General features: G+C 45.1%; 1 protein-coding gene across 2 annotated transcripts in view; it reads right to left on the bottom strand.

Annotated features, from left to right (window-relative positions):
* The window catches only part of CPPED1 (calcineurin like phosphoesterase domain containing 1), a 115,880-nt gene that overhangs the window by 90,538 nt on the left and 13,092 nt on the right, over positions 1-12,250 (bottom strand). For both annotated transcript variants that reach the window (XM_007462813.1, XM_007462814.1), the window contains exon 2: positions 43-261. In XM_007462813.1, the coding sequence (XP_007462875.1) occupies positions 43-261 (219 nt within the window). The remainder of the gene's footprint in view (positions 1-42; positions 262-12,250) is intronic.

Here is a 12,250-nt window from a genome sequence, read left to right as displayed (position 1 = left end):
TGGGGGAAGAAGACAAGGTCACAATGACGACCCCAGTCTTACCGGGCATGGCATGGACGAGGTCCCCGCACAGAACAAAGAACTTGGGCTTGGGGCTCAGCCTGCTGATAGCCTGGACGGCTTGCTCAGTCAGATGGATCTCCTGCTTCCACTCGTCGCCACCGCTGTCACAGTCCCCAGTGGACCATGCCTTCATCAGTCCGAGCTGTGGGTCTGCACCTTGGATGAAGTAGAACGGGCCTTTCCATTCCCTTTCCTTTTCTTTAATTAAAAAAAAAAAAAAAAGAATGAATGGAAGGAAGGAAGGGAGGGAGGAAGGAAGAAAAGAGAGGGAAGAAATATTATAAAATCTGTCAGGGAAAGCACCCAGGTTACCCTGCAAGTGGATACAATATTTTTCTTAAATTAAGTAGGTCATTTTAATAAGCTGCTGTTCAAACACACCATTTTCCTGTCATCAGCCAGAGGATTTTGATTTATACTAATTATGCCTGGACCTGGTGATTCCCAAAGGCCAGGGAAAAACCACATGGGCCGTTAACAGCTATGCAACCAAGCTGTCTGTTTAACAGCCAGATGGCCAAGATGGAGCACAGAGGCACCATGGCACACTATATAGAGGACATTAATGTTCAATAGTTTTTTAATTAGAATTAAAAATACCCCAAATTGAAAGCTGCCAGAAGTATTATGTTTAAACGACGAGGTGAAGTGCTTTCAAATCTTTCACGCCAGGCTTAATGGCACAATTTGCACTGTTTCAGGGGATGTGACAGAAAAACTTGGAGCTCAGAAGCTCCGGCTATCTGGTGGGAAAGGCGGGGCCAGAAATGAAATCTTAATGTGGAAAAAAAAAAATGATGCTAACATTTCCAAGGCAGCATGATGTGGGCATAGGTGAGGTGTGAGGCTGCAGGGCAGGGCTGGGGAGACGAGATTCTTTAATTCTTTATATCCTTGGAAAGCACTTAGGTCACCTGAAGGTAAACTATCAGGCTGCTCTTCCTATTGGTTCTGCCAAAGCTTCAAGGGCCACAGGTCTCCACCCTGATCCGCCCAAAAAACTGCCAGCAGTGTCTGCATTTACAGAGCTGGAATGCCCATCAGTGGGTGCGTGGGTTTCAAACTTTTCTTTGGCCACAGAATCCTTTCTTCAAACAAAACCACAGGTGGCTGACCAGTGTTGAAAACACGTAGCCTCCTCTGCCTGAGCGGGTTCTGGGGACACAGCAGTCTGAACACACCCACTCATCAGCCCAGATTTTATCCTCAGCCCAGAGAGGTGACGTGACTTGCCTCATGGACACCAGCCATCAGCTGCAGGGACAAAACTACCTCACAACCTTGAGACTGTTCTCTTCTTTTTAACAAATGAACGTATTTTGCAGGTGAGCTGAATAAATGGCATTTCCTTTGGAAGTCATGAAGATACTAGAATTTCCCAAAAGCTCCTTGTAGTCATTTCACATCTTTGTGTTCATTTCACTCATTTATTCAGTATTTACCAAAAGCCTACTGTTTGCTGGGCCCTGTGCGAGGTGCTGATGACACACAAGTGGACCAAGACAGGTGAGGTCTTGGCTCTCGTGGGCTTAGTTCTCATGGGGGGGAGAGAGAGCAAACAAGGAAATTCGCAGAGAATAGAGCCGAGGGTGCTAAGGGCTCTGCGAGGATTAAGGCGAAAGCAATGGTTAATTTAAATTGGATGCACAGGGAAGGCCTCTCTGAGGTGGGGTCATTTAAGCTGAGATCTAGATGTAGCACATAAGCTTTTAAAATTCCACGACCACCCTCCCACCCACTATGCCTAGCTTACTATCATCTCAGAATGGATCTCAGGCTTTAGGCCTCCTTTCCTTAATTCCTCTTCCAGAACTTAAGAAGACAAGCATGTAAACAAACAAAATTATCTATCTGTACTTTCCAGAACAAATTATGTATGTGTGTTAACCTGCCAGTTCTTGAACTACAGCTTAAAATGCTAGCTGTTCAGTCACAGCTAGCACAACCTACCTAAACTCACCCTGAACAAGGACTGCAATGAAACCCTGTTGTGTGCATCTCACTGCCAAGGACAGCGATCCAGCACTACAACGGATCTGACTCATACTCATTGAGCCCTTACTACATGTGGCAGAAAGACTCCAAAACACCCCCCAAAGACCCCTGAGTCCTGATACTCACATCCTGTGTGATCCCCTCCCCTTGAGTGTGGGCTGGACTGCTTCTAATAAGCAGAATACAGTTATGGGATGTGCCTTCAGAGACTGGCTAGACCAAGATATGGAAACAACCTAAATGTTCCTCAGTGGATGAATGGATAAAGAAAAAGTGGTATATACATACAACAGAATATTATTCAGCCTTAAAAAAAGGAAATCCTGCCATTTGGGACAAAAAGGATGAACCTGGAGACATTAAGCTACCTGCAATAAGCCAGTCGCAGACAGACAAATACTGCATGATCCTCAACTTGTATGAAGAATCCAAAATAGTCAAACTCATAGAAGCAGAGGGTAGAACCATGGGTTCCAGGGGCTGGGGGGTAGGTAGGGGAAATGGGGAGGGGAGGCTCAAAGGGTACAAAGTTTCAATTATACAAGATAAGTAAGTTCTGGAGATCTACTCTACAGGATGGTGCCTATAGCTAACAATACTGTATTGGACACTTAAAATTTGCTAAGAAGGTAGATCTTAAGTGTTCCTATCACACACACACACACAAACAACAACAACAACAATAAAGGGGGCGGGAAGAAACTTTAGGAGGAGATGGATGTTTATGATAGGTGTTGATGGTAGTGATGGTTTCACAGGTCTATACTTATCCCCAAACTCACTGAGTTGTACACATTATATATGTACAGCATTTCATGTCATCATATCTCAATACAGTGGTTTTGAAAAAAGAGAGAGATAAGGCTAAAAAAAACACCCTGACTTTCACCTTGCTCACTCTCCCTCACTCTCTCGGAGCCCTTCTCCTGGAGGAAACAGGCTGTCATGATGAGTAGACCCCTGAAAAGGCCAACATGGCAAGGAACTGAGGGAGGGCTCTGGCCAACAGCCTGTGAAAAGCAGAGCCCCCCGCCCCCCCATGCAACAACCTGAAAGAAACCAAATCCTGCCAACAAGCATGTGAGTAAACTTGGAAGAGGATTCGCCCTAGGTGAGCTTTTGGATGAGACCACACCCCAGGTGACACCTTGACGGAACCCTCATGAGACCCTGCAGCAGAAGGACCCAGCTAGGTTGCACCCAGATTCCTGATGGAACTGGGAGATAGATAATGCACATTAGTTTTCTCAAGCTGCCAAGTTTCTGGGTAATTTGTTACCCAGATCCGACTTAAAGACAAAGGGCCAGGAAGGAGTCAGCATGGTGTCATGAAAAAAACTGAGATTCTGATTTGAGTTTTAAAGTTAATTGTTGGCACTGTGCATTTATTTTACTTTAATAATAACCATTTTGCACTGATGAATGCTTTTAGCTATGTACCTGTTTCTGAGGCAGTTTGCAAAGCTGTTTAAACTGGATAAATTAATCAGGGAGATGACTGTCACCCCAAAGTTGGGGCATAAATCATTCTGCTACAACCACCAGAATTTAGAAAGTTTTCTACAGTGAACGTTTTAACAGTTATAGTTGCCTATCACAAATAGTCATAGTCTCGAAAAGTCGTCTTTGGAGGTATTAAATCTTTCATTATTACTGGTTTACTAAGTAAAATCTTAGAAAGAATCTCAATTTTATGATGACAAGGCACAAAATAAACAGATTTGACCTAAAATAAATGACAGCTCCATGTCACTGTTCCATCGACCTTATCTATCTAATAAAGGCAACCTGCTGACTCAGGGTTCTGCATTCTCAAAAGCACCTGGAGCCTCTTAAAGTTCCTGCTACAGAAGTTTGTGGTGTTTGGCCTCATCTTAATTTTAATCAAGGCTGAATTTAAGATATTTGAGGCTTGTAAGACTTAGTACTAGATGGAGGGATCTTTTGTAAACTCATGCCTCCCCCACCCCTCAGAAGGGCAGACTTTTATATTAGGAAAGCGAATTCTTAAAAACATTTGCATTAAATTATTTCACCGAAGTCCAGAATTACCCCAAGGACAGGGCATAGGTATTAGCTGACTGACACCTACAAGGGCCTGGGAATGCTTACGATGATGCCTCCCTTAAGGGGCAGAGCAAATGTCTGGCCCCAGCTTCTCTCTTTAGACTCCGGAAAGCACTGTTCTGGCAGCTCTAACTGTGGAAGTCTGGATATGGTAAGGACCATCCCTAAAGCAACCTGATACACAGTCAGGGCATTTAAAAACCACTTAAGGGTCCAGTAGTTTATTGCTTGTTGTTTTGTTTTGTTTTTAATTTTCCTAGTCAAAGAGCCTAAAGGTGAGACAGCCCGGTAAATGACTGACAACCCAAATTAAGGAGCAGAAGTACCTGGAAATGGAGGCTGAGGGAGAAGTTGAGGATGACGAGAGAGCAGCAATTATGCAGGCCGTACTTGGGCACAGGGGGCTGGGCTGGGCCTCCACCTCAGTCCTCAAGGTGTGGCAACGGACCAGCAACATCACCATCACCTGCGAGCTCAGGAAGCCCACCCCAGACCTACTGAGTCAGAATCTGCACTTCAACAAATTCCCAGGTGATTTTATGCAAATCCAAGTGTGAGAAGTACTGGCAAGGACCTGTTTAAATGTGTTTTATATCAAACAGATGTAAAGTGATTGTTTCCCTAAACTGAAACAATGTCTGGGAGGGGTTTTGCTGTTGTTAGTGGCTGTGTTTTTTGTTTCATTTTGTTTTTGTTTTGCATATTTTCCTATTCATTCTGACATCCTGCCTATGTCCAGCTCAGGTATTTGGTCCTAAACATTTCTTGGTCTTGTCCATTACTGTCTAATCAACTCCCTTTAAATCACCGTTCAAAATCAATTCAGTTTTCTTGGTAAGAATTCCAAGATTCCAGGTAAGAACTTAATCAGGGAATTCATTACTAATTAGTGAGTTCTAACACTTTAGATTTTCACATGACATCATGACATACAGTGAAAGCACCTGCTAGCAACTGTGTGTGTGCAGCATACACAAATGTGTGTTTTTAAAAGCACAACAGAGAGGTAATTTTCTTTTGTCCAAATTTGATACAAGAATGCAGTCAAGGACTCTGACAACTATGATAAGACCAAGGTCAAATTTTTGAGATAAACTAAGTATTTTGAATGAATGGATTAAAGAATAAAGTGAGTTGATTAAATTAAGATCTCATTTCTGACCCTGATGGTGCTAAAACAAGATTGTAATCTTTTGAAACATTTGACACAAACCTCTGGATAATGCCTATATGGTTCTTAGTGTTAAGACACAATAATGCATATATTCATTTAACTAAAACACTTAAATCTGCTATGAATAAGAATGTCTACAATGAATGTAATTTTTTCAGTGTTAATTTTTTAAACAAATTCAAAGAGATGGTGTATTAGCCATCTACTGCTATGTAACAAATCACCACAAATGCAGCACCTTGAAACAAGACACATTATTTATCTCACAGTTTCTGTTGGTCAGGAATCTGGGCACAGCTTAACTGGATATTCTGCTCAACATCTCTCAAAAGCTGCAATCAAAGTGATGGCTGGGGCTGGAGTCTCATCTGAAGACTCAAGTCAGGCAGGATGTGCTTCCCCGCTCACTTAGGTGGTTGTGGACTGAGGAACTGAGGGCACCTGTTCCTTCCTGGCTGTCAACCAGAGGCCACCTGTTCCTTGACACGTGGGCCTCTCCAACATGGCAGCTCATAATGTGGAAACTTGTTCATCAGAGGTGGCAAGAAAGAGGTTTGCTAGTAAACGGAAGTTACGATCTTATGTAACATGATAATAGAAGTGACTGCCCATCACTTTTACCAGGTTCAATTCATTACAACCAAGTTGCTAGGCCAGCCCACGCTCAAAAGCAGGGGCTCATGCAGGCAGGCAGGTCCTGTCTGCCACAGATGATAATATTAACTAACATAATTAACTAATCTCAGGTAACCACAAGTTTAATGTGACCCTCCTGTACTGAGCTGAGCGAGCTCATTTGCTGCAGCCCATCCTATGAAGGCTGAAGGCTCACCTTATACAAGCCCACCTTTTCCCCCTAAAGAACTGGAAATTGTGCCGGAGGGATTCTCAGAGTTACTTTAACCAACACTCTCATTTAACCAAGGAGGGAATACTGAGGCCTGGCTAGGGATTTTAGTCATGGCTCGAGTTCAAGGTTACACAGTTTATGAGCAGCAGCCTCTACTGTTCAGCATCTCAGTGCTGCCAGGCTGGCCTGGAGAGGAGAGAGCCATGAAGAAGACAGAATGTTCCCTAGGCTGCCTGCAAGTTGCCCACCTCCATAAAGACATTTTTTGTCTCCAAAAAGTTTCCTTTAAATGGCACATCTTGATGAGTACAAAGACAGTACACAAAGATAATGCTGACAAGGCTCAGAGCCTTTCCCCAGGAAGTTGTGATGCTCACAGACCCTGCCAACAGCATAGGGCCCAGGACATCTATTTTCTGTGGAATGCTAACTGGTGATCTCCTCAAGACATTACAAACTTTAGGTCTCTCGATGCGATCTGATTAGCAGGTGTATTCTGTTTGGCACACGCAGTGTTTATAAAATTTTGAATTTGTTGCCAACAATTTAAATGCATGAGTTTCATATATACAACTGGCTTTCTGGATTCTCATGGAAAATCTGGCCACACCAGGCCCAAATGGAGTGTGCCAACGATTGGCTGGGACTGAGCAGTAACTACCACTTTACTGGCATGAATGCTCTGGAATTCACTGCTGTCCACACCTGGCCCCATTCACCACCTGGCCCCTGAAGACATCTGGGATGAGAAGTCCTTATCCACGGTAACCCTTGCATTTTGCTTCGAGGTACAGAAGAGGAGACTCACAAGGTCAAGGGTAAATAACTTGATCAAGACTAACAAGGCATGAGGGGCAGAACCAGGCCAATTACACCACAGAGCTCTGACTTCAGGGCAGGTGATCACACAAGTGAGATTAAAGAGAAGACTCATCTGGCTAGGAGTGCCAAGGTCTGCTCAAATGACAAGCTGGAAGAAAACAAAGCCCCAAGCTACCAAAATAAATTGCCATAATTTAGTAAGTTACCATAGCCTGAATCAAATTTTAAGATTAATTGAAAAATACTTTTTAAAGAAAAAATGGGCCTTAGAAAGAAATCTGACTCATCTGTCACATACAGAGTAACAAGATTTGGCCACTTCCAATTTTCAGCTAATGGATAGAGACTGTCATAGAAACAATCTTTCAAAATCGAGGGATAAAAAGGACACTGGATTTTGGGTGGTATTAAATCACGGTCAGGAAAGGCCTGTGAGTCTCCTTTAAGCATTACTGAGTACAAAGCAACTGTATACAGAAAAGAATCTTAAAAACCTTTTAAAATTCACATGATTCTTTACCATTAAGCCTTCCTATGAGACTCTGTTTATGTGCCAATATCTTGCCTGAAAAACAGACATTCAAATTGCAATTGTTCTTTACAGTTTGCACCTTTAATATCACGAACTAAATGTTTTCCTGAATTTGTCTCTGCCAATATATTTCCTCTCACTCATTTTTATTATACCTTTTGGGCACATTTGTCAATTGTTAATGAAAGTTGACTTTTTAATATACACCAAGAATTAGAAATCGCATTGATCCTTTCATTCTTACCAGTTAATCAATAACTAACTATAATGAACGCACCCCTCCCCCAAAAGCAAATGAATCACTACTTCCATCACCCAACTAGGAAAAGGCCTATGGGAGTCAGCCATGTCACTAATTAATACCTAATACTCTAATAATTTATATTTTCATGATGTGCTAAACCTGCCACTTTATAGGCAACCCCAAATAATTCAAGGTGGAATACAATGACAAATAGCTTCTAAATTTACTTTTTATAAATAAGAGTCTCATTTTCTAAATCTAGTTTGACTTTTGGAAGACAGAATTAAAATCACAAGATAGTGGTTAAGAAGTGTGAGAGCTACAACACATCACTACATTGTAAGAATATTTAAGAATTCAATGTTCTGACTCCTGTTAACGAATCTGACTCAAAATAAAACATAAATTGGGACTATAGAGGCCACATTTCTCCACTGGACTATAAAGTTAGAGAATTAACTCAGTATTAACTGACAGCGTCACTGTCTTGGGTCAGGCGTCCACCATTCCCACCTGGAGCTACCAAGACAGCTCCATGCAGGACTCCCTGCTCTGATCCATCTCAGTCAATCACTGCCATCGTGACTCTTTATAAAATGCTTACCCTGATCATCAAACTCCCTCGCTGAAGGGCCACTACCTTCTAATCTCCATAAGGAAAGGCCCACATTTGCTTTCCCTTTCCAGTATTCTGTCAGCATGTTATCATTTGGTCCCTAGCAGGTGGGAGGCATTCAGTAAACATTTGGTGAAGGGATAAATGAAGATGTCAGTGGATCCTTGCTCATTCCGGCACCCGGTGCTAAAACACAGCCCGAAATTTTTCCAACTGTACCGATTACTGTTCCCACTAGACCAGTGGCTCTAAACTGGGGATGATTTTGATCCCCAGGGCACATCTGATGTCTGGAGACATTTCTGGATATCACACTGGGAGGGGGATGGTGCTTCTGGCGTCCAGCGGACAAAAGCTGGGATGGTGCTAAACATCCCACATTACACAGGGCAGCCCCACAAAAGAATCCAGCCCATGTCAACAGTGAGACTGAAGAACCCTGCACAAGACATACCACAGGATCCCACCATGTGAACCCTTCTCTGCTCCTCAAACACCCCCCATGCTTTCCCGCCCCTTACTCCAAGAGGTGCTCTCCATTGTACCAGCTCCTCCTGCTGAGGTGCTGTCTATCCTTCTGGGCCCAGCTCACACGCCACTTCCCCCTCCCCGGCAAGCGGATGCAGCTCTGCCTCTTCCCCTCATTCAGAAAGTTTGTTCTGAGGACAGGTGTCATGTTAGTCACCAGACATTCAACTAGTGGGCAAGGCCACAGGTCCCATTCCTTAAGACCTTACAAGGACTTCCCTGGTGGCACAGTGGTTAAGAATCCGCCTGCCAATGCAGCGGACAAGGGTTCAATCCCTGGTGCTGCGGAGCAACTAAGCCCGTGTGCCACAACTACTGAGCCCGTGCTCTAGAGCCCATGAGCCACAACTACTGAGCCCACACGCCACAGCTACTGAAGCCCGCGCACCTAGAGCCTGTGCTCCACAACAAGACAAGCCACCGCAATGAGAAGCCTGCATACTGCAACGAAGAGCAGCCCCCACTCGCCGCAACTAGAGAAAGCCCGCGCGCAGCAACGAAGACCCAATGCAGCCAAATAATAAATAAAAATTAATTAATTAATTTAAAAGAAAAGACCTTCAGAATGGTGGTGAGACAGACAACGAACAGGTCAACAACTAAGCTCATTACACACTGTGTTCTTTGGTACCGCAGAAGTAATCAGGATGATCACAGACGGAGCAACTGGTGGGTGGGAGAGCTCTGTGGTAGATGCAGGAGTGAGGCAACACAGGAGATGAGATCTGAGGATGAGACAAAGCCAGGCGGGGGGCTGGGGAGATGCACCCCAGACAGAGGGCACAGCAAGGACCAGATCCTGAGACCAGGGGCAAATATGAATATTGGGGATAAAACAGATCATACCCGGACATGTGGGCTTGGGGAAGGGCTTCAAGCCCCTGTACCACTTTGGGCCTCCATCTCCCAAAGCCCTAACCTTGTCCCAGGACAGCCCAGACTCTGAGGCTTGAGTGCCAGGATCAAATCCCATTTCCACCCTTTACCAACTCTGTGACATGATGCAAGTTCCTTAACCTCTAAGGGCCTCAGTTTCCTTATCTGTAAAGTAAGAATAACTCACCTACCTCAAAAGGGTTGTTGTGAAGAATTAACTGAGTTAATACATGTGAAGCATTTGGACTTGGCACATAGTAAGCAGTCAAGTGTGTGCTTCTATTACCATGACTGTTATCCACGGTAACTCCTCCCCCTGTCTTAGCAGACAGCGTTCTCAAAATCTTACCCATTTCTTTGTTTCCCATAGCACATAGTGGGGGTCAGAAAATATCTGATGGTATATATGTGTGTATGTATGTATGTATGTATGTATGTATGTATGTATGTATGTATGTGTGTGTGTGTGTGTGTGTGTATGCTTTGGTCTTAACATCTTTTCCTTTATATACTGTGGATATTGCTTTGGTTATAAAATGGCAAAGATGGGTTGCTTTACAGCTGCCCAGAAGCTTTCTAGCTAAAGAGCAAACGCCAACGAAATGCAATTTTTGCAGTTTCTCACAGCAGCGATCTGCACAGTGAATCACAATCTAAATGTCTTCAGCAATGCCCCTCATCTTCTCTGGGGACTAATCTGACTTCAGTGGTTAAAAAAACAAAAAAACACAACAGTAGCAAAACAATCCTCACCACTTTGGGACTCTTTCTGGTTTAACAATCCAAATGTCCCAAAGGTAAGACTGCCAGAACTTAATGCAGCAATTAACAGTGTCTTTCACTAGTGGTTGCCTAGGGCTGGGGGGGTGGGGGGGGTCGGGGGTGACAACTGAGGGGTGTGGGGTTTCTTTTTGGGGTGGCGAAGATGTTCCAAAATTTGTGGCAATAGTGGTACAGCTCTGTGAATAGACTAAAAGCCACCGAATCGTTCACTTTGAAAGGGTGAATTGCGCGGTACGTGAAGCTGTTTAAATAAGTAGTGTCCTTCAGGGCCCCTCTGCCCCCAAAATAAATCAGTGCGACAGCAGAATACTCAGAGTCTCCAAATTACGTTTCCTAAGTACCAAAGTGAATTTACCCAACCTCTTTTCTCGGCCTACACGCATCCAAAAGGTAGCTTTTTGAGATACGCAAAAGCTTCTGAGTCATAGCTTGGCTGCCACATTTGCCATTTGGGGATGAGGGGCCTGCCAGCATCTTTATCTGCAACCCTTCAGAGAAGTAAGAAGGCAGATGCACCAGGACTACTTGGCCAGGCGGCTTTCAGCATTCCCGGCTTTGGCCAACGCTGTTCTGGACTATGTCTAAGCGGGGAAAAAGACATTTTCCATACCTCTCTCACTTTTCAAAAGCAGAACTCCATTGAGGGTCTGCATGTTTTGGGTGGAGGTTTGCTATGACTTTTGCGCCATTCCCCGTGTTTCACTGCCAAGAGAGCCTGCGGCTGCTGGCCCAGGGGGTGGTGCTTCAGGGAGAACTGGAAGAAGGTGCTCGCTCTGGACAGAGGCAGCCCTGCAGGCCCAGGCTGAGCAAACAGAGGCCCTGGAGGGGAGGAGAAGGCCACCCTTACTTGGGCAGATGCAGCTCTGAGAGGGGGCAGGGAGAGGAGGGGCCCGCCTGGGAACAAGCACCGGCCCCAGCGGGTGCCTCTGGGTAAGGCATCAACTGCCCAGTGGTGCGTGGTTTGCAAGGGTCCTGTTGATTGGCTCAATACCTTGGTTTCTGTTGGTTTTGTCCATAGAAAACATGATGTGTGTAAGCTGTGAGTTAGGTGGATACACACACACGATTCCGTGGGCATTGTACTCATTTTCATTCATTTATTCACATAATGAAAGGCCACTGAAGGTCCACTACTGCCAGACAGCGTCCTAGGCCTGGGCTTCCTGCTCCACCCCCAAGGAATTTATCACCTACAGGCAGGAAAGGACATCAAAGTCAGAGGAGTAAAGACACAACTCTAAGTTGTAGCAAGTATCATAAAAGAAAAGAACGGGTGAAGGTGAACGGCAGTGGACCTAACTCAGAAGAGCAGCAGCACAGGCCTGAAGAACGAGCAAGAGAGGGAAGAGGACAGGGACAGCTAAAGCCACGGCAAGGGCTGACAGACCCAGTTTTTGTTTCAAAGACATGACTCTAGATGCCGTCCAGGGAACAGATCGGAGGGACAAGAGGGACTCAGAGGCTGCTGGGACTGTCCGGGTGAGAGGCAGGGAAGGTGGGGTGGCCGGGCTCACGGTGGCGGGAGCCGGGAAGCAGAGAAGTAGATGAAGCCCAGGTGTGCCCTGGGGGTGCGTGGATGGGACTGTGGGCGGCCGGGACACGGAGAGCAGGGCGAAGCAGAGGTCAGGAGCGACTCCCAGGCTGCTGGTCGGACAGAGCTAGGGGAGACTGGGAAGGGGCAGACGGGGGGGGGGGGGGGG

Source organism: Lipotes vexillifer, unplaced genomic scaffold (genome assembly GCF_000442215.2).
Source record: "Lipotes vexillifer unplaced genomic scaffold, Lipotes_vexillifer_v1.1 scaffold306, whole genome shotgun sequence".
Taxonomy (NCBI): domain Eukaryota; kingdom Metazoa; phylum Chordata; class Mammalia; order Artiodactyla; family Lipotidae; genus Lipotes; species Lipotes vexillifer.
Note: the sequence above shows the minus strand (reverse complement) of the source record. Positions and strands in the feature narration are given on the sequence as shown.